The following is a 19,519-nucleotide window of genomic DNA, read 5'->3' on the forward strand; positions in this document are numbered from 1 at the left end:
GAACAAATTTGTTATCCCCTGTCAATCCTGCTATTTGGTGTTCTTCTGGCTGCAGACTTAGAGTATTTTTGACCTGGTCTTGTCCTTAAAAAACGTTAAGAAAAAAAAAGCTGCCAGTGGAATGAGATATTACCATTTATTTTCAATGCAATTCACAGTTTCGGGTTTGTTCTTTAATACATCTTCTGATGCTTGCCTGAACACATCATCAGTGATGTGACCTGGGGTCATTGGGTGTTTCGGGTCTTTCAACACTCTCTCCCAGGTGACCCTGGAGCGGTTGATCAGGCTGCAGTGTGTGTTCAGGTGACATTCGCTTGTCCCCATGGATCTTCTCTCCGGATCGAGAGCCATCTTGAGATTTTCTCAGCTGCTTCAGTGATGTTCTTGATGGCTCTGATCCTTGCTCCTCCTGTGATGCCCAGTGCACTGAGAGCTCTGTGGAGTGGGTGTCCCACAAATCCTCTGCAGCCTACTTTGATGGGCATGCATTTCGCCTTCTAGCCCTGCGCTTGACGGTTGATCACCAGATGTTCATATTTGGTCCTCTTCCTTTCATGAGTCTCCCGCAAGCAGTCCTCCCATAGCACTGTCAGCTCCATGACGATGATGTTCTTGGTGCTTTCCAAGACAAGAAGGATGTCTGGCTTCATGGTGGTGTTGACAATGTGTTGCAGAAATTTCAGCTGATTCCCCAAGTCTACTGAGAACTGCCAATCTTGGGCCATTGCCAGGATCCCTGCTGCCGCCATCTTGTGCCCTGCCCTTGGCTGCTCTCCTGCCTTGACAAAATCAATTGCGCGGTTGGTGTTGCGCACTCAGCTGCAGCTGCTGACTCCCTTGCTGTTGACTTCTGCAATAGGTTTCAGCGCCTGGTGCCAGGTGTAACAGCCCCGACTGAGTGCTATTGGGCAGGAGCTCAGGATGTGCTCCAACGTCCCTTTTGCTGAGCAAAGTGGACAGTTTGGGGTCTCCGCCTTTCTGCAGGTGAAGTGGTTTGCCATCCTAGGCAGGACATCATACACTGCCCGAATCAGGAGGGTGATGCGTTATGGCTCAGCCTGCCAGAGGTCTGTCCATGTGAGTTTCCATTCCATGGCCTGCTCCCACCTCGTCCAGGCCCCCTGTTGCCTCAAATCGACTGCTCTGCTTGATCTCTCTCCCTCCACTGCAGCCTCCTGAATCTGCCTCCGCTACTCCTTCCCCTTGCACGCCTCTTAACGTGGTGTTGGGAACAACCCCAAGCCCTCTCTACCATGGGCCACAATGGTCACTATGTCTTGGTGGCGCAGTCGGGACTCAGCATCCAGCACAGCACCCTGGGCACTCGACTTCTTCCCAGTTCTCACCACCACTTCAGCCTGGGCCACCTTCGGGTCCCTAGAGTCTCTGTACATCAGCAACTCTCTAGCCTGTGTAACCTTGAACTCCTCCCTCAAAGACTTCAGGGGCAACTGGAGCTTTGTGCTCTTTCCATAGAGGGCGATGTTGCTCAGGCTTCTAGGCAACCCCAACCATCTTCTGAGACAGCTGCTGACCTTCCTTTCCAAGGTTTCCACGGTGGATATAGGTATCTCATAGACGAGTAATGGCCATAGTATCCTTGGCAAGATGCAATGCTGGTATATCCATGCTTTGAACTTGCCAGAGAGCCTAGATCTATCGACTGCTCTTAGCCAGCTGTCCAATCCCTGGCAGGTGACCTGAACAGATGAGGTGTCCTTGAGGCTGCTGTTGAAAACCTTGCCCAAGCTCTTCACTGGCTTTTCTGAGATGGTTGGTATTAGTGTTCTTTCGATGTTTAAGTGGAATCTATCCATGACCTTGTCCTTCACCACTTGTGATCTGGAGTTGGACCGGTTTGAAACTCATCTGAGCCCACCTGATAAGCTTTTCCAGCCCTTGAAGGATCCACCTGTAACCTGGCACAGACTCTGTGATGACTGTTAAGTCGTCCATGAAGGCCCTGATTGGTGGCTGGCGGATCCCTGATTGTGTCCGGGGCACCCCGGCACTCTGGCTCAGCTGACTTGAAAATCATGTTCATTGCAAAGGCGAACAGGGTTACAGAGTTGGTGCAGCCAGTGATTCTCCCAACCTCCAGCTTGTGCCACTCTGATGTTACTGATGTTAAACCTGCTGAGACTCATCCTGAACTGGTTGTAATAATCCAGGATCAGATCTGCAACATTGTGTGGCACGTGGTGTTTTGTCATGGTGGTCTGGACCAGCTTGTGGGGGATGGAGCCATACACATTGGCTCACAGCACTGTGAGGTCCCCCTTGTTCTTGTGGGCTTCTCTGATGAGCCGGGTCACCACTCCTCCAGATCCAGAGCCATCTCGAGGCTTTCTCAGCTGCTTTGGTGATGTTCTTGATGGCTCTGCTCCTTGCTCCTCCTATGATGCCCAGTGCACTGAAAGGGAAGCTTTCTGGGAACAATTTTTGTCAGCATTTCTGTTTAAAAAAAACAACAACCAAAAAAACAATCAAAACAAAACAAAGGTTTAGTTCTGTTTCGCATGCGCTTGATTAGTGGGTTTTTTTTATTGGAAAGAAATAAAACTATACAGACACACTTTATTTGAGTGATAACATTGCTGAAATCTTTATTGAGAATAATATTTAGAACAATAAGGGAAGGGGTTGGGTGGATTTGTAGGTTAGTGTAAGGGGGCGAGGAGGGGGGGTTGTGGTGCAGTGTGTGTATGTTTGTGTTTGTGTATATCAGTGTAAGGAGGAAGGGGGTTGGACATGATGTACTGTGTGTGTGTGTTAGTGTGTGTGTGTCAGTGTTAGGGGGTGGGGGGGTAGAACATGGTGTAGTGTGTATATATGTGAGTGAGTGAATGTGTGAACATGTATATATGTATAAGTATTTATATATGTATTTCTTTTTTCATTTTTATCTCATTTTGTATTTTTTCCTCATTTATTATAACTATCCCTTTTTATTTATACATTTCTGTTTCAAACCTTATTTGATTGTATTATGGTTTTTAATGTGTTGTATTATACCAAGCAACTTACAAACACATTTATTGTATAAATGCTGGTTGAGCCGGAAATTCGATAAAAAAAAAAAAAAAAAAAAATATATATATATATATATATATATATATATATATATACAGTACAGGCCAAAAGTTTGGACACACCTTCTCATTCAATGCGTTTTCTTTATTTTCATGACTATTTACATTGTAGATTTTAACTGAAGGAATCAAAACTATGAATGAACACATGTGGAGTTATGTACTTAACAAAAAAAGGTGAAATAACTGAAAACATGTTTTATATTCTAGTTTCTTCAAAATAGCCACCCTTTGCTCTGATTACTGCTTTGCACACTCTTGGCATTCTCTTGATGAGCTTCAAGAGGTAGTCACCTGAAATGGTTTTCCAACAGTCTTGAAGGAGTTCCCAGAGGTGTTTAGCACTTGTTGGCCCCTTTGCCTTCACTCTGCGGTCCAGCTCACCCCAAACCATCTCGATTGGGTTTAGGTCAGGTGACTGTGGAGGCCAGGTCATCTCCATCACTCTCCTTCTTGGTCAAATAGCCCTTACACAGCCTGGAGGTGTGTTTGGGGTCATTGTCCTGTTGAAAAATAAATGATGGTCCAACTAAACGCAAACCGGATGGGATGGCATGTCGCTGCAGGATGCTGTGGTAGCCATGCTGGTTCAGTGTGCCTTCAATTTTGAATAAATCCCCAACAGTGTCACCAGCAAAACACCCCCACACCATCACACCTCCTCCTCCATGCTTCACAGTGGGAACCAGGCATGTGGAATCCATCCGTTCACCTTTTCTGCGTCTCACAAAGACACGGCGGTTGGAACCAAAGATCTCAAATTTGGACTCATCAGACCAAAGCACAGATTTCCACTGGTCTAATGTCCATTCCTTGTGTTTCTTGGCCCAAACAAATCTCTTCTGCTTGTTGCCTCTCCTTAGCAGTGGTTTCCTGGCAGCTATTTGACCATGAAGGCCTGATTGGCGCAGTCTCCTCTTAACAGTTGTTCTAGAGATGGGTCTGCTGCTACAACTCTGTGTGGCATTTATCTGGTCTCTGATCTGAGCTGCTGTTAACTTGCGATTTCTGAGTCTGGTGACTCGGATGAACTTGTCCTCAGAAGCAGAGGTGACTCTTGGTCTTCCTTTCCTGGGTCGGTCCTCATGTGTGCCAGTTTCGTTGTAGCACTTGATGGTTTTTGCGACTCCACTTGGGGACACATTTAAAGTTTTTGCAATTTTCCAGACTGACAGACCTTCATTTCTTAAAGTAATAATGGCCACTCGTTTTTCTTTAGTTATCTGATTGGTTCTTGCCATAATATGAATTTTAACAGTTGTCCAATAGGGCTGTCGGCTGTGTAGTAACCTAACTTCTGCACAACACAACTGATGGTCCCAACCCCATTGATAAAGCAAGAAATTCCACTAATTAACCCTGATAAGGCACACCTGTGAAGTGAAAACCATTTCAGGTGACTACCTCTTGAAGCTCATCGAGAGAATGCCAAGAGTGTGCAAAGCAGTAATCAGAGCAAAGGGTGGCTATTTTGAAGAAACTAGAATATAAAACATGTTTTCAGTTATTTCACCTTTTTTTGTTAAGTACATAACTCCACGTGTTCATTCATAGTTTTGATTCCTTCAGTGAGAATCTACAATGTAAATAGTCATGAAAATAAAGAAAACGCATTGAATGAGAAGGTGTGTCCAAACTTTTGGCCTGTACTGTATGTATATATATATATATATATATATATATATATACACACACACACACACACACACACACACACACACACACACACACATATATATATATGTATACATATACATATATATATATACATATATATATATATATATATATATATATATATATATATATATATATATATACATACATACATACATACACACATATATATATGTGTATATACACACACACACACACACACACATATATATATATATATATATATGTATATATAGACACACACACACACACACACACACACATATATACATAAAGGCTTGACCCTATATTTTATGTATGCTGTTGTAAGAACTGAAACTTTTCATGATCAGGTCAAGTCCAATCAAGAGTTTAGCTAAATATATTTTTGTTGTGAGCGTCTTCTCTCTTAATGTGACTGACCTGAATCTAAATGATGGGAGTTCAAAAACATTCAGAGTTTATGATAAACCCTACAACACTGGAAAACTCAAAGATGCTGAAATGTGAAATAAAAATGGATGAGATTTTCTGTGTATGTGTGGCCCATTTGAAGATAAAACATCAAAAACAGCATCATACACAGGCTATTCAAACAGCCTTCAATGTATGCCAAATATCAAAATTTACACTGTTAGGCCATAAATTGGTGTTTTAAAGTTTATTAAAGTAAATTCATTCAACCCATGTCGGCCTATGTTTCACACAGAATTAACCCTCTACATGTGGCTATGGTGTGTTTAAGGACTGTTAAGGCAGTGTGTAAATGATATCTCTGTTGACTCGATCGTAATGACACGGTGGTGCAGGTTTTCCTTTATGAGTGTTGTAAACCTATATTGCAAGAGTAAATTGTGCACAAAAAGCCGAGTAAAATTAGTATATGTGAGATTGGTTTCCGTTTCAGCCGTTCTTACAGTGTTAATCATCGCTCAGGCTTTGTGAGCGCCTCGTGTACATGTAGGCTTTTTGCCTCTGTAATGAAAACAACCACTTATGATCGGAAGTACTACTGTACAGAAAGCACTTGAATGCAGCAGCACGTCGGAAGTGACATCGGTTGTACGTCCATTTCTTCGCTTGTGTTTTTAAAAAAGCGGCGGTTGGCTGTCGGCTAACCTTCGGTGAAATCAACGAGGTGGACGCTCCCGTAGTGAAGATTTTATCAACACTATAGCAGTCAAACAGTAAGTGAGCCAGTTCAAATTATTTAGTCGTTCATCAGTTTGTGTATAACGCTGTAATTAATCCAGATTACCAGTTTCTTTTGCTTAAAGTATCGCTAGATTACCAGACATCCGCTACAAGCAAGCGCAGATAGCTAACATTAACGTTAGCTAACCCCGGACGATAGCTAACATAGGGGCTAATAATGAAGATAGGCTATCTAGGGTTATATTTTTTAGAAAGCATTTAACATGGCTCAACATGTAACATCAACTGCTACACCAACTCAAGAAAGGCTTATGTAAATTAATGTTTTGATATGGAGCAGCCCCTAATTGTGTGTGTGTGTGTGTGTGTGTGTGTGTGTGTGTGTGTGTGTGTGTGTGTGTGTGTGTGTGTGTGTGTGTGTTTTGGCAGCTAACAAGCACGCCTCTCCCCGACCAAGCCTCCACTAGACATATTTTGTAATACGCTGAATTTAATTTAGACCATTCGTTGCCGTCTCCTCCGCGTATTATTTGAGTCAACATCTAGAAATAGCCGCCTATATTGAAATAAGTGTTGCTTTTTGGATGTCACATGTATCCACATATCAGTGTATGAGGAGTGTGTGTTTACAATGAAGAGCAAAGTAACACTGAGCTGTGAAGTATCGCCTGAGGGGATAAACACACTGATGGTGGTAGTCAGCTGTTGTTTTTGCGAAATGTGTTGTTTATAGGATTTAAAAATAAATAAATTAATTAAAAAAATACTTGCAAGCTCTCCACAGCTAATCCTCATCTGCCTCTGTAGTGGAAAGACTTTTCTTAGTCATCTATGCAATGTTAGATATTATCTAATTGGTAAAATTGCTAAAATACTGTAAATCATGCCGCCATGCTATGCAGCCTGTATAAAAATGACCTTAACATCAGTGCATTGCTGTGTGTTTACAGCAGGACACTGGTGTGTCCTGCGAGGCTGAGATTCTTGATTTGACCAGGATCATGCAGCAGCAGCGTCCCGAGGAGGGAGGCCTCCTGGGCACCCTTTCTCCTGGGCAAAAGAAGCTGGAGGGGAAGTGTTTCTACCTGGATAGTGTGAGGAGCCGCTCAGCAGCCCTTCTGGTGGAGACCATATCCCTTTTAGGAGGGGTAAGCTTATATTATTCATTTATATTCAGCTTATATTCATTAAAATATAAGGTGTCCTGCTGTGCTGTTGTGTCCGATTTTCTGCCTTACATATTTTGTCAGACATATATCAGTACTAGTGGATTCAGTATATTATTTGAAAAGATTGCAACATTCAAAACCAACCAAAATCACATATTTGTGGATTTGAACCAAGTTGTGTATTAGATGTTAGCACCTGATGAACAAAATTCTATGATTTATCAAATCCAGTTGGTTAATTGCATTGTATTTGTGAGTTTAGATGAAGCAGTGAGTTGATTTTTGACCTCTGCAGACAAGGCATTGATCTCTTAGAGAAGAAGTACACAGTTTTATGTTTGTAAATTTTCACTTTCACACTCAGTGGAGGTGGGGTTAGATTTTGGAGTTGAGAAAACTAAAGGTTTGACAACAGCAATGGCTGCTCCTCAGAGATTGATACATGGATTTTGTTTTATTCCTCCAAAGGTCATTGAGAGTTTTCTCCACAAGGATGTGAGCTTCGTGGTGACCGGGAGCCAAGAGGGCCTGAAGGAGCAGAGTGGTGTGGTTACAAAAGCAGGGGCAAAGCAGGCGAGTGAAGAATCCCAACTCCTCACCAAGAAGAGGGAGAGTGCCTGCAGCAGCAGCGCCAAACAGCGACCAGCCACTCCCAGACCAATGGTACTGAGCGTCCATTCTCATATGTTTCACAAAAATGTGGTTGGTTTAAAAGTGAGGGCTGCACCCTGAGCCAATGCTGAGCAGCAGCATCAGGCTGATCTATGCGTAGATTACATAGTTTGTCAGTCAGTTTGCAGAACTTACATTAAAGTTTTAAGATATTTTCCATCCCCAGATTGCATAAAAACCCACAATCACACAGTTGGATGAACTCTTGAATTTTGTCAGACACTTCACACATAAATAATGCATTTAGAAAGAATTAATATGGACCATGTGATGTGTTCTAATGTACATGATTTGACACCATGCTTCACAAAAATGTTAATGTCTTACAGCGTATTCTTCAGTTTCAGTTCCCACTCCTGGGAATTACATTTGGTTTAGTTTTGTGTTAAGATTCTTATTGCAGTATTTCCATAGTGAAATTGTCGCACTAGAATCAGTTTATTGGCTCAGTCAACCAGTAAGGTGTTGGGGACGGTTATGATTTACAAGCTAGGATGAAAAATTTGATCTATCATATATTTGTCTGCAGGGCTGTGGCAGCCGTGGGAAGGCTCTACTTGAAAAAGCCATTCGCAACAATGTGAGTAATTGCAGTGTAGGAGTTGCTGATGTTTTGCTGATTGACAGGATTTCTTAATATTTTGTTTATTACTGCCACTCTCACTGTTGTCTTTAGACCTGACTAACACATGTGCCTTGCAGGAAAGACTAAAGGGGAGCAGTGTCTTGGCCAATGCCCGATCATGGGGAGTGAAGATTTTGCCTGTGGATGGTATCCTTTTGACTGACTTGAGTGTTGATCACCAAAGAATCACACATCAAAATTACAAGATGGATTTTTGCCGATATTTGTTTGGAGTGTATGTTTTCACCCCTGTGTAGTGTAGTGAACTTGTGCTTACAGTAGATGGCGCCATGTGGTTCCTTACATTTTGCTTGATGCTGGTGTGTGTCATTGAAGTAAACTGAGGAACTCTGTTGTGAACCAGTTCAAAAATGCAGAGATGTATTGTTCCTTAATGTAGATTAAGATGTCCTTTTATATCTGAAACAGCTGACAAGAGAGAGCTTCAGTGCTAGACACAAAAGGCAAGAGGTAACGTGTTTGACACCTACTTGTGTTCAACTCACCGGGCAATACACATTTAATATTAAATGGTTTTTATTTTGCCAGATATGTAGATAATGCTAACTTATGAATAAGTTGGATATCCATTAAAAATTTACTGAAATTTGTTACACCTTGTTCAAACATTATAAATGAACTCTGAAGACATTCAGGCATCAGTCTTTGTTTTTGCTTCTTGATGAATTATTGTAGACTTTCACTTCACAGTTTTTAATTATATTTAAAAATTTTTAATCAACAGAAGTCTTGCCAAACCAAACAGTATGCTGCTCGCGTCGTTAAAGGTTAGTTTATGTACAAATGCTGCACATGTATTTATTTCTCTACACTGTCACTACAGTTACATACTGTATGATATGCTCATTTTATTTATTCTTATGTTCTTCATCTGTTGTCATTTCCTCTTTTTCACAGCTGCATCTTTGAGGTCCCCCTACCTTAAAGTTGAAGACTGCAGCAGGTGGGTTCCACTCTCCCTCGGTGTATTTTTAGTTTGATTTGTTTCCTCTGCAGCACAGGAGGGGAATTTGAATCCAAGCGCAACAGTACACTTAAGGATCTCCGTGGCTCCATGGTGCCTGACTTTCTCCTCCAAAAATCCCTCTAAACTTTTCTTGACCCCGCTCTCCCAATGTAAAGGGATCCTAACACCCTACCTCTATTCCTGCCCACAAAGGTAGACCAGCAGGGTATGGGGCTCAGGCTGATGGGGAGCTTGGCTCACGCATATGTTTAAAGTTTAATCATGACCTCCAAGAGGGGAGTAGGGGTGATTTGGTACCACAGCCATGGCCCAAAGCTGTCCACGGCTGCTTCACTCATTAGCTGTTCCCTGCTTGAGCTGGTAAATCTAGAAAGCAGAGCAAGAATTCAGCCAGAAGATGTGGTACATGCTAAGGGGATGGTAGTTTCTAGACCTGACATGTTTGCACAATGCTTGTTTAGCATCAGATTAGATGCTTTCCACAGCTCAATTCCTAATGGCTGTGTAACAACAATGGGTGGCAGTGACCTGTCCCTGTCTTTCTGCTCTTACTACCCCACTGAGCGCTGGTTCTGGAGGTTTGTGTTTCAACCCAGGTGATTTTCTTAATTGAACCTGTTAAGGAGTTCTGTTGGGTAATTTGACAAGTGCCATCAGTGAAGCTGCTCCCCAGGAGCCCAGAGCTCAAGCGGATACGATTTCTTTTTGACAAAGCTTTGGAAGCTCCACTGCCTGTTCCTGCAGGGGATCTGTATGTGCTAACAGTTCTTCTCATTATCCCTGTCATTTCAATTAATTAAAAGGGCCCACGCTAAGGGGTTGGGTCCATGTGACAAGACATTGAACCCATGACATCTGAAACAGTTTTGTTAGACTTAGCTGGGGTCTCCCTCAATTGTGCCATAAGGCAGTATATTATATTAATACTTCCTTAAAGAGGTTTGAAATAACTTTATTTTCCAGAGGAATTTAGATGTCCACTGTATTGATTTTATTCTGATTTGTATTCCAGTGTCTGGCTGTATCAAACATTTTGCTTCACTTGCATTATAACTGTTGTATCAAATTCTTTTGTACTGTTATATAATCAGGAAATACAAGCCCTTGCATATGCAGTCTATGACCTTCCCCACCCTCTGCTATTTGGGCCGCTTCAGTCCCTTCGAGACACTTCCTCGGACTGAAAAAGTGACTGAACAAGGAGAAGCTAAAACCAGGTTTGATTTATCATACTTAAGTTTCTAGTGGAGAAATAACACTTGTTAAAGCCAATGTTTGAATGGAACAATAAACAGTTTTCATGCCCCCTGGTTTATGTCTGTTCATTTATTTAGGGAAAAGAAAAAGTCTCTAAGCAGCAACCAGGACAAACCTCAGTCACCACTCACTTGTAACCCTTCACCTTGGCGGCCATGCAAAAAGGAGCTGGCTTACTGTGAATGCTGTCATCAACCCTTCACTAATCAGGAGGAGGTGAAAATCTCTCTTTAAGGATCTGTGTTTTTGCTGTTTACATAAAACATTTTCCCCTCAGTTTTGTTTATATCTGTTTGTGCTCACATCATATTTCCTCTCGCTTGCAGCACTTACAGTCCGATCAGCACCGTCAGTTTGTGCTGGATTCTTCCAACTACAGTGTCTTGGACCAGCTTGTGGCTGAAATGCGGGCGGGATTCAACCTCAGTCCATCACAACAATCAGAAGCGGCATTAAACAGGTGAGTTTTTAATATCTGGTCAAAATTATTAACCTGTCATTGACTTTTTAGTCTCCTGCACTGCCTGTACTTCCCCTCCACCCCCCCATAGTCTCTTAAATTCTTCTTCCACAGAATTATGTCATATGTCTGGTACACTAACAGAAACTTACCATTTAAACAAATTAAATTTTCATGTGCTTTACAGTTGAATCTTCCTTTTAAGATGTTCTCAAATCATGAAACAGGATGTATGGGTAAGTGTTTGAGGTAATAGTTTATATTAATGATTGTGTTATCATCACCCTGCCAGCCCACCAAGTCCTCACCAAATTCAAGATGCCAATCACTGTGAGCTGGAGCCTCTTACTGATGTTGAGACGGAGGAAGCTATGAAAACCCTGCTGGCCGCAGACTCATCAAGTAAGAGCCATGGCCATAGCCTTGCTGTGAAGCCTCTTTCCTCCAGGCCTGACGCCCTGCCACCAGGTGTTCAGCTTCGCAACCCAAATCCAGAAATTTTCCCACCCAACACAGGTGGCCAGTTCCCTGACAGCCAACCTCTCTCTCCCAGTCGAGCCATTCCCTTACTGGATGCCTTGACACTCAAGCACTGCTCCTCCAGCCAAATAGCTGATACTCAGCAACTCCTCCCCTGCCCTGACAGCCCATGTCAGTCCCCTGACCCTTACTCCCTGCCGCCGGTCCTCAGCCCTCAAGTCTTTGATCATTGCCACATTATGGAGCCCCACAGCCCTTACTCAGAGCCTCCTGTCCTCTATCCTCAAGTCATGCTTCACTCCCCTAATCCTGAACAGTACACCAGGGAAGAGGATATGGAAGTAATCAGTTCTGAAACAAAGGTTGTGGAAACTACACCTCAGCCTGTCCCAGCTGTCACAGTCCCCATCTCCACCCTAGTCCTTCCTCCTCTTGGTTTGAACTATGCAGAGGAAGTACAGGGATCAGTCAAAGAGGTGTTGGTTTCACGCAGATGTCGTTCCCTCCCTCGTCTGTCAGTGTCTGCACCAAACCCCAAGAAACGCTGCCGATCAGCCAGCCCTGAGCCCAACCAGAGCAAGAGGAGAAGGATGTCGAGACAAGGGCATAAATCTTTTCTTAAATCAGAAAATTACATCATGCACGTGGCAGAAGCTTGCTCATTATTTGACATGGAGGCATGTCAAATCCCAAATTGTAGCACTGCAGACTGCATACCACAAATTTATATGCAACAGGATTTACACCTTGGTGACAATTTTTCCCCCCAGTCAGCCACACAGGTTTTGCCAACATTTAATTTATGCACTGTGGAAAACGTTGGTACAAACCAGCAGGGTCATCTCACATTCTTGGTTCCCGATGTACAGAATCCCACTCAGCTTCCAAACCAGATTGACACCACTTTAGGTCATGGTTGCATCTGCGGACCAGGGCAAGCATCCTGGCCTGTGTCTCCAAAAACAGGACATCATAATCCTCCACTTGACTTTACCAACAATAAATCTGACTGTATTCTGCCCAGCCAAGACTCTCACACCTCTCTGTCCCAGTCTGTCTCTTCTGTCTGCATCGAGTCAGCCCTTCTCCCCGACCTGGCCACGCTCTCTACATCATCATCAGACTCTGATTGGGACTGTGAACTGCTGTCCCAGCTGGATACCCAGGCCGCCCCCCTCCCGCCCACTGAAAGCCGCTGTGGGCTGGACAGAGAGCTGCTTCAGCGGCCGTGCACCTGGATGCACGACACGAGCTACGAGTCACGCCTGCACACTGTTCTTCAGCCCTCCACCCCAACAGCCTCACTCTGTGGGGAAGAAATTGAGTCCTCAGCCTTTTCCAGAACTATCATGCAAATTGTTGAGGTTCAGCACTAGCAGTGGTGTTTTTTTTCCTTTCTTTCTTTTTTTTAAGATGATGAAATTTAAGTGATGTAATAAGTCATGGATGGCCATGTCAGTGAGCTCTTGTAGTAGGCTAAGCGTTTGATTTTGCAGCTGCACATCTCACCTTATGAGACAGCAGACAGTGCTTGGACTTATCAGAGTAATAGGAGGAGGTGTACAGTAAATATTTCAAACATTAGCTTACTGCTAATGAAATTTCAGTGTTTGGAAATGTGTATATACATATATATTTTTTTACTTTGATTTTATCCTGTAGTGGGTGGATGCGGCATCATCCTTCTAAAACCGTCTTGACCAGGATTTGAAGAGTGTCCAAAATCATTTTTCTGGTCCATTCCTAATCCCCTTGTGCACTAACCCCCAGGCCATATTTTGTATGTCATGCTGACTTAAGCCTTTCAGCAGCAATGTCCGGGAACACATGGTGGTATTGAGAATTTAATGAGGCTTTTCTGAAGGGGGCATTACTCAATTAGCTTAAGTGCTGTGTCTGGATCAGATCCCACGCACTGGTGTTGATGGTCAAACAGGCTAAGCGTTAGGATAGTAGAGGACCCAACACTATCCGTGAGACAGGAAACTGCCTGATTAATGTCAAACGGAGTTCTTGTCTTTTTGAAGGTGGTCCAAAGGACTGGCTCTGTGAAGGAGAGATGAGGGTTCACAGCAGTGCACTGCGGCTGCGGGGAGCCACTCCATATTGCCTTGTCACATTTTGAGGGAAAAGGTTGAGACTTGTCATTACTCATCATTACAGCTAGCACTCCAAATACCCAAGCAGCAGTACAGATAGATATTACAAGGGCAACAGTACCAGTCTGATTAGTCTTTGAGTTTTTTTTTCCCTGTCTTCAGCCTCACAAATTATTTTTTTCTTCCCTTCCCATAGGCAGCAAGGCACTGTGTTTTTAGTTTTATCTGAGACTGATAATATAAAAATTCCTTTTGACAGACAGTTGTGATGCCTTATGACAGAGATATACATAAAGAGATAAGTGCTTCATCTTTGGTCACATTTGGGAAACAAAGAAGCCATGCTCGCACATAACAGCTGGCATTCTGAGACATCTGGAAATATATAGGCAGCTTTTCTGGGAAAATGTAAAGTCATTTTTTATTGTGATTTTAAATAAATGTTTTAACTGTGAAACTTGTCGGTGTGCCCTTTTATCCAATGGTATTGCTCAAGTAGAGCAGTGCAGAGCCACTGAGGAGGAAGTGTATTGACATTCTGTTTTGCTTTTCTCTTCATAAATGCTGACTGTGCTTGTAGGTTAAAGGAGATGCAAGTGGGGAGGAGAGGCATCTAAGTGATGAGAGCAGTCAAGGGCATGAGTGGGCTGATGTACCCTGTCTGGCTCATCGCTGCATCAGCCCAGTGTCCAGCTGACATGCACAATATTTGATATCCAACCATGCTTCATCCTCCATGCTTTTTAAATTTTTTTTTTTTTTTTTTTTTTTTTTTTTTTTTTTTAACTTACCCTTATTTGTCAAGTATTGTTCAGTTGAGATCGTAGACCTTGTCCGTGGGAGACCTGGTCTAAACTCCAGCAACTCCTGGCAAAATACGGACAAAAATCAAAATAAGAAACGGTTATCTCAGAAAATGAGGTGCCAGAGGAAAAAAAGTGTAACAGATCTAAAACAATTAACCCAATCAAAAGTCCATGTTCTGTCTTACAGTCAGCTGTATGGTCAATCAGAAGAAAACAAAGGTCATTTCAATTAAAATAAATAGGTGATAATTGGAAATGATTTCACTGTTCTGTGCAAAACTAGGTGGTTCTTAAGTGTCACAATATAATAACAGCCACTGGGTTTTGATTTTTTTTCCAGCCAGACTCACCATTACTCCTACTCTCCGCATCAGTGTATGATAATAACCCTTATGAGGCACATTTGGGCCAATGCCAAACCATTTGCACAATAATGTGCTGATGTGAGTGGACTAAATTGGAAACTTGTTCTGTCGTATGCCCTAAAATGTCATGCCTCATACCACAATTACTTTCGACTGACCTTTCTTAACTTACTGTACCAAATGGTTTGCATGACCTCCAAAAATTATATTATGAGCATCAGGCTGACCAGCCCACTGTGTTCTCCCTTCTGTCCTGTGTTTTTTCAGACAAAGGACCCCATTAAATTAAGTAGATCTGTAACCAAGTGTAGAAATGATTATAGGATCCACCTGTGGTTGACAGTCATGCTACCCAGCCTCTATTAGCATACTTTATATTGAACTTGATTATACTGAATAATTGAGAAATTATGACCTGGAAAATATTCCCAATTTTGAAATTTGGTTTGTGTAGGAAACTCAACGATCTTAAACAAACATAAACAAACTTCCAGCTACAGATATTAGATGAGAATTGCTGCTTCCTTGGTCCCAGTAATGTTTTACAGAAGACATTTCTATCCTTGAGCACTGAATTGTGTGTGATTAAATTAATATCAGGCGTCCTGGGGAATCGTGGCCCATTGGATTGCATTTTAATGGAAAGTGTGCATAAAAGGATTGGGGAGTCATGGCTTGTGTGCTGCATTCCCACACTCTTGTTTCAGGGGAGTTTTCCAAACATTTGCATGTCAGAGGCCCCCATTTGATAAGACTTTGTTCATCTGACAGGATTTTGGCTTTTGCATTTGATGTGTTACAGCAGGGGACAGTTCTTTATTGTACAGCCAGTTAGATAAGAGTGGTGTGGACGAATTAAATATGTGATAAACAGTCGTTTTAATGATAAAAATACAAGCATCTACTCAAATGAAACTATGGTGAAAATATCTCATTTTGCTGGGGGACCCCATGGTTCCCCGTAAAGTGCGCGTGGGGGGCCCGGACCCCACCTTGGGACCCGCTCCCTGAGGGTCCAGCAGCAGCAGAGGGGGTGGGCACATCGAGCCCCACGTGCTCCCTCCGGTGCCTCGGAGCCTCGCGCAGCCTCACTGCCTTGGAGCAATAGGAGAAGGCCAAAACACAAGTGTGTGTGGTCCACCCATGGCGCGCGCCTGACATCACTACACCATGTTGTCGGAGTTTTGTGGTCGGAGGTAACCTCGCCAGCACGCTGTTCCCTCGGTCAAACCCGGAATGGGAGGCGAGACATGCGGGTACCGCGGGTGAAGAGACGCCGCTGTTGTCCACATCTGCCCTAGCTTCACTTCCACCTCGCATGCGGTTTATTTAACGGCGTCGCTCCGGGGAAATCACTGGGACTATGTGAGCATCATGCTGGCTGTGCGATGCCTGCTGTTCGCTGCAGTGAGTGCACGGTACGCCACGACAGGTAAGAGCCAGCACCGCACTGATTTTACCTCCCTTAAAACGCCACGATAGATATTGCCATTTTTAATTGGTCATAAGGAGAAACTGCTCACTTTAGTCTTGCTCGTCGTCTCATGTCACGGCAAGTGTGTATTCTGCATCAACAATTTCCCCCCAAACAGCGCACCAGCCGCCGCTTGGTCGTTAACAGGTACATGAAGGCGCTGCAGCGTTAAGACTACACAGCAAAATCAGTCTTACATGCAGGTCCATTTTGTCAGCTGGTGTGCTTGCTGTCTTGTCTGTGCAGGTTTGAGGGAATGGGAGAGTCTGCCTGCAGAGGAGGTTGTTCAGCCCAAGCGGCTCCTGCAGCAGATCCACTCCCAGGAGGAGCTGATCCACGGCCACCTGGGCACGCGGGTCAGAAACCACACCGAGGGAGTGCAGGTGAGTCTTACCTGCTGTGCTCACTTACATGCAGATCGTCCAAGCCAACAAGGCGAACATCATCCTCCTTAACCGTTTTTCTCAGATCCCATCCAGTATTACCTGAATTACCACGTATTTCATGTCAATGTTAAAGTTCACTCTGAATGTAGATGACTTGCCACAGTAGAGATAACTTGATTAAACGCCTCATGATCAGATGTTAGAGGGATCTTCCATCCACTGAATGCAGAATTGCTACTTTTCTCTGAACTAAATGAGATGATGAAAAGCTCTACTTGAGCTCTGAACAAGCAGCTGTAGTCATCTCTAAGTCTGAGAATACCCTCATCAATGACTTTTTAAAAAGAGAAAAAAGTTTGAAAGAGAAGCAGCTGAAAAGACAAAAAAAAAAATGAACTAAGTGACTGAAAGTGTAGATTTTTCCACAGTTGTTTTTTTAATGGAAACTGATATTTTCTCATTGTACTGTTGGATGAAAACTACTAGTAATAATTTCCATTTGAAACTAGTTCTGGTTTTATTAAATAGTAGGTTTTAAGCCCTCCCTGTCTTAAGTGTTGGGAAAGGCTGTATGTGTAACCTCCAGCTGCTCTCTGACTGGTTCAGGATCCCCTCTGTCATCCCCAAGCCTCGGGTCATGTGTCCCGTCTGTCCGCACTCGTCTTTCCACCAGACTAGATGTTTCACATGACTGCCTCCATGCCCAAACCCAGTGGGGCAGGACAGACCAGCCCACCCTCTCTTCAGCTGCCTGCTCTCTGCCAACCATTAGATTATATTTCTCACCTCCACCGCTCCTCTCTCCTTACCTTCACCATAAATACCGTCTGTCAGGCGGTCAGTGGATGACACGGGTCTGACCTTGAGCTACCCTCTGTGGTCACTGTGTGTCTCTGTGACCCACGCGACCTCTCTTTTCTGAGACACCCGAGTCATCTGTGTATGCCGCCTCTGGATGTGTCATGCTTTTGACAAGTGGTGGCTGGAGAGCCTGTTTTATTCTGTGTGTGGAAGTTTGATCGCTGCCGTGTGGATTGAGATGTGAAGTGGAATCAGCTGAGCCCCTCTAAAATAGAAAATGCACAAATTATGTCATCTCTATGATTATCCAATGTCTGCCTGCACTCATCGACAGATACATTCATTTGCTTTAGAAAATTAAAATTGGTTGGTTTGAACACAGTTGACAATTTGAAGGTCTGATATCTAAAAAGTGAGTAAAACCAATGGACTGTTGCTTCACACACCAAACTGCACCAGCTTTAACAATACAGTCATGATCAAGGACGGAGCAATAACCCCAGTGGTTTTATTGTAATTCACATCATTCTATGTTTACAGTGTACAATATATGGAAAAGTTTGCTCTTCTGACAATATGTCTCACACTTGTCCTTTACTTTCTTTTGTTTTTTGGGGAATCACTGACTGCCACATTTAGGGCTGCCTCTCTGGTCCACTGCAGAACAACAAAGACAAAAATAACTTGTTAAGTGGATGATGATTCTTCTGTCTCAGACTGGACAGAGTTACAGTATAGCCCTACGTAATTAGACTTAATTGGGGTTTTGATGGTCTCAGATGGAAGATTTATTTATGGAGCATTTATTGGAGCATAGCGATGTGGGATCATTGACGAGGTTCTAGCATGACGTCTGTTAGAGTGATTAACAGAACGGATTTAGACTGTTATAAGTGGACACATTTTGGTACTCTATTTAAATGCATCTGTGCAGTCAGTGCACTCAACATATCTTGGCACTCATTCAAAGTCAAGCCATGAAACAAGAAATGAAACTCAGTGGGAGCATTGGATAGAAATCAATGTATGGCCCTGACTTAGACTGGCATTGCAGTTCAAAAGACTAACATTAAACAATTATAAAATAATAAAATGTGTAGATGTAACACTAACAAAAGACTGTCTTTAAAAGGGGTTTGAAAAAGTGATTTAAAAGATGACTCCAAACACTCTTGTCCACGCTCAGCCCCCACCCTCGCTGTGGACTGTGATGAATACCATCTATTAAAAGTCAGTATGCTTCAATAGCTGTGACTTTTGTTTTGTTGTCAATATTTCATTCCCGCCTCCTCCTCCTCCTCTGCTCTCTCGACCCCCCTCCATCCCTCCCTCAGCCTGTCCATCTGGCCCAGAGCAGCTTCCTGGTGGAGGCCTTTGGCACGTCTTTCATCCTTGACCTGGAACTCAACCAGTGAGTATGCGGCGACACAAATACACACACTCACACACACACACACACACACACACACTTGCCCCGTGCCTGTGTCCATAGTTCTGCATTTATGTAAAGTTCATCACAGTGGAGTCTAAACCCGCCAGAAGCAGAAACTCACCTCAGTTTGAGGGGCTGAAGTCTCTGTCACATCTCATATTTGCCTCATAAACTCTGATAAACCATGCTGATGTTTTGTCCATGTTTCAGTAGTAAAACACAGGCTTGTGGTAATGAATTTGTAATATTGTTTAGTGTGTTGACTCTGTGTGTCATGTCAGTGGGGATTTTTACTAATATACCCAAATGTGTTTAATGGCCTTGCCTCGTGCATTAGCTAATGCACAACATCAGCTACTGAACTTGGTGGCTAGTTACCTAAGTGCTTTACTCACAGTCACAATTTAATTAGGGTCAGGTTTAAGGGGTAAAGTAATCTGCGACCTTTATCGACCTGTTTTGGTGACCGGTTGGGATCACAACAACAGGACAGAAATGTTGCACCGTTTCCTATCGTGGAAAATGACAGCGGATGGTGGGGAGGAGATTAGATAACAGAGTTTGTCAAAGGTTACTAAAGCTCACAGTCATAGTTAGAG

The 19,519-nt window shown here is 43.2% G+C and overlaps 2 protein-coding genes and 1 pseudogene across 6 annotated transcripts in view; 2 read left to right on the forward strand and 1 right to left on the reverse strand.

Annotated features, from left to right (window-relative positions):
• Positions 1–302: 302 nt before the first annotated feature.
• LOC115378183 (uncharacterized) lies at positions 303–5,823 on the reverse strand (annotated as a pseudogene).
• dbf4b (DBF4B-CDC7 kinase regulatory subunit) lies at positions 5,811–14,113 on the forward strand. 2 transcript variants are annotated; one of them, XM_030078288.1, is made up of 12 exons: positions 5,811–5,938; positions 6,857–7,054; positions 7,544–7,738; positions 8,277–8,327; positions 8,450–8,519; positions 8,779–8,843; positions 9,118–9,160; positions 9,291–9,336; positions 10,452–10,577; positions 10,695–10,833; positions 10,944–11,077; positions 11,370–14,113. In XM_030078288.1, exons 2-12 carry the CDS (start codon positions 6,908–6,910, stop codon positions 12,931–12,933), a joined length of 2,580 nt encoding a protein of 859 aa, XP_029934148.1. In that variant the 5' UTR covers positions 5,811–5,938; positions 6,857–6,907; the 3' UTR covers positions 12,934–14,113. The 2 variants fall into 2 exon arrangements, with proteins under 2 accessions (XP_029934148.1, XP_029934149.1); XM_030078289.1 differs by having other exon boundaries at positions 5,841–5,938; positions 6,904–7,054.
• A 1,793-nt stretch (positions 14,114–15,906) lies between these two features.
• adam11 (ADAM metallopeptidase domain 11) overlaps positions 15,907–19,519 on the forward strand; it is a 39,663-nt gene continuing 36,050 nt past the window's right edge. For 2 of the 4 annotated variants that reach the window (XR_003930066.1, XM_030077717.1), the window contains exons 1-3: positions 15,907–16,259; positions 16,548–16,684; positions 18,823–18,899. Coding sequence is in view for 3 of the 4 variants with exons in the window: in XM_030077717.1 (XP_029933577.1) it covers positions 16,202–16,259; positions 16,548–16,684; positions 18,823–18,899 (272 nt within the window). In the remaining variant the exon portion in view is untranslated. The remainder of the gene's footprint in view (positions 16,260–16,547; positions 16,685–18,822; positions 18,900–19,519) is intronic. The other 2 variants (XM_030077716.1, XM_030077719.1) reach the window with 1 other exon arrangement.

This window comes from Myripristis murdjan, chromosome 19 (genome assembly GCF_902150065.1).
Source record: "Myripristis murdjan chromosome 19, fMyrMur1.1, whole genome shotgun sequence".
Lineage (NCBI taxonomy): Eukaryota > Metazoa > Chordata > Actinopteri > Holocentriformes > Holocentridae > Myripristis > Myripristis murdjan.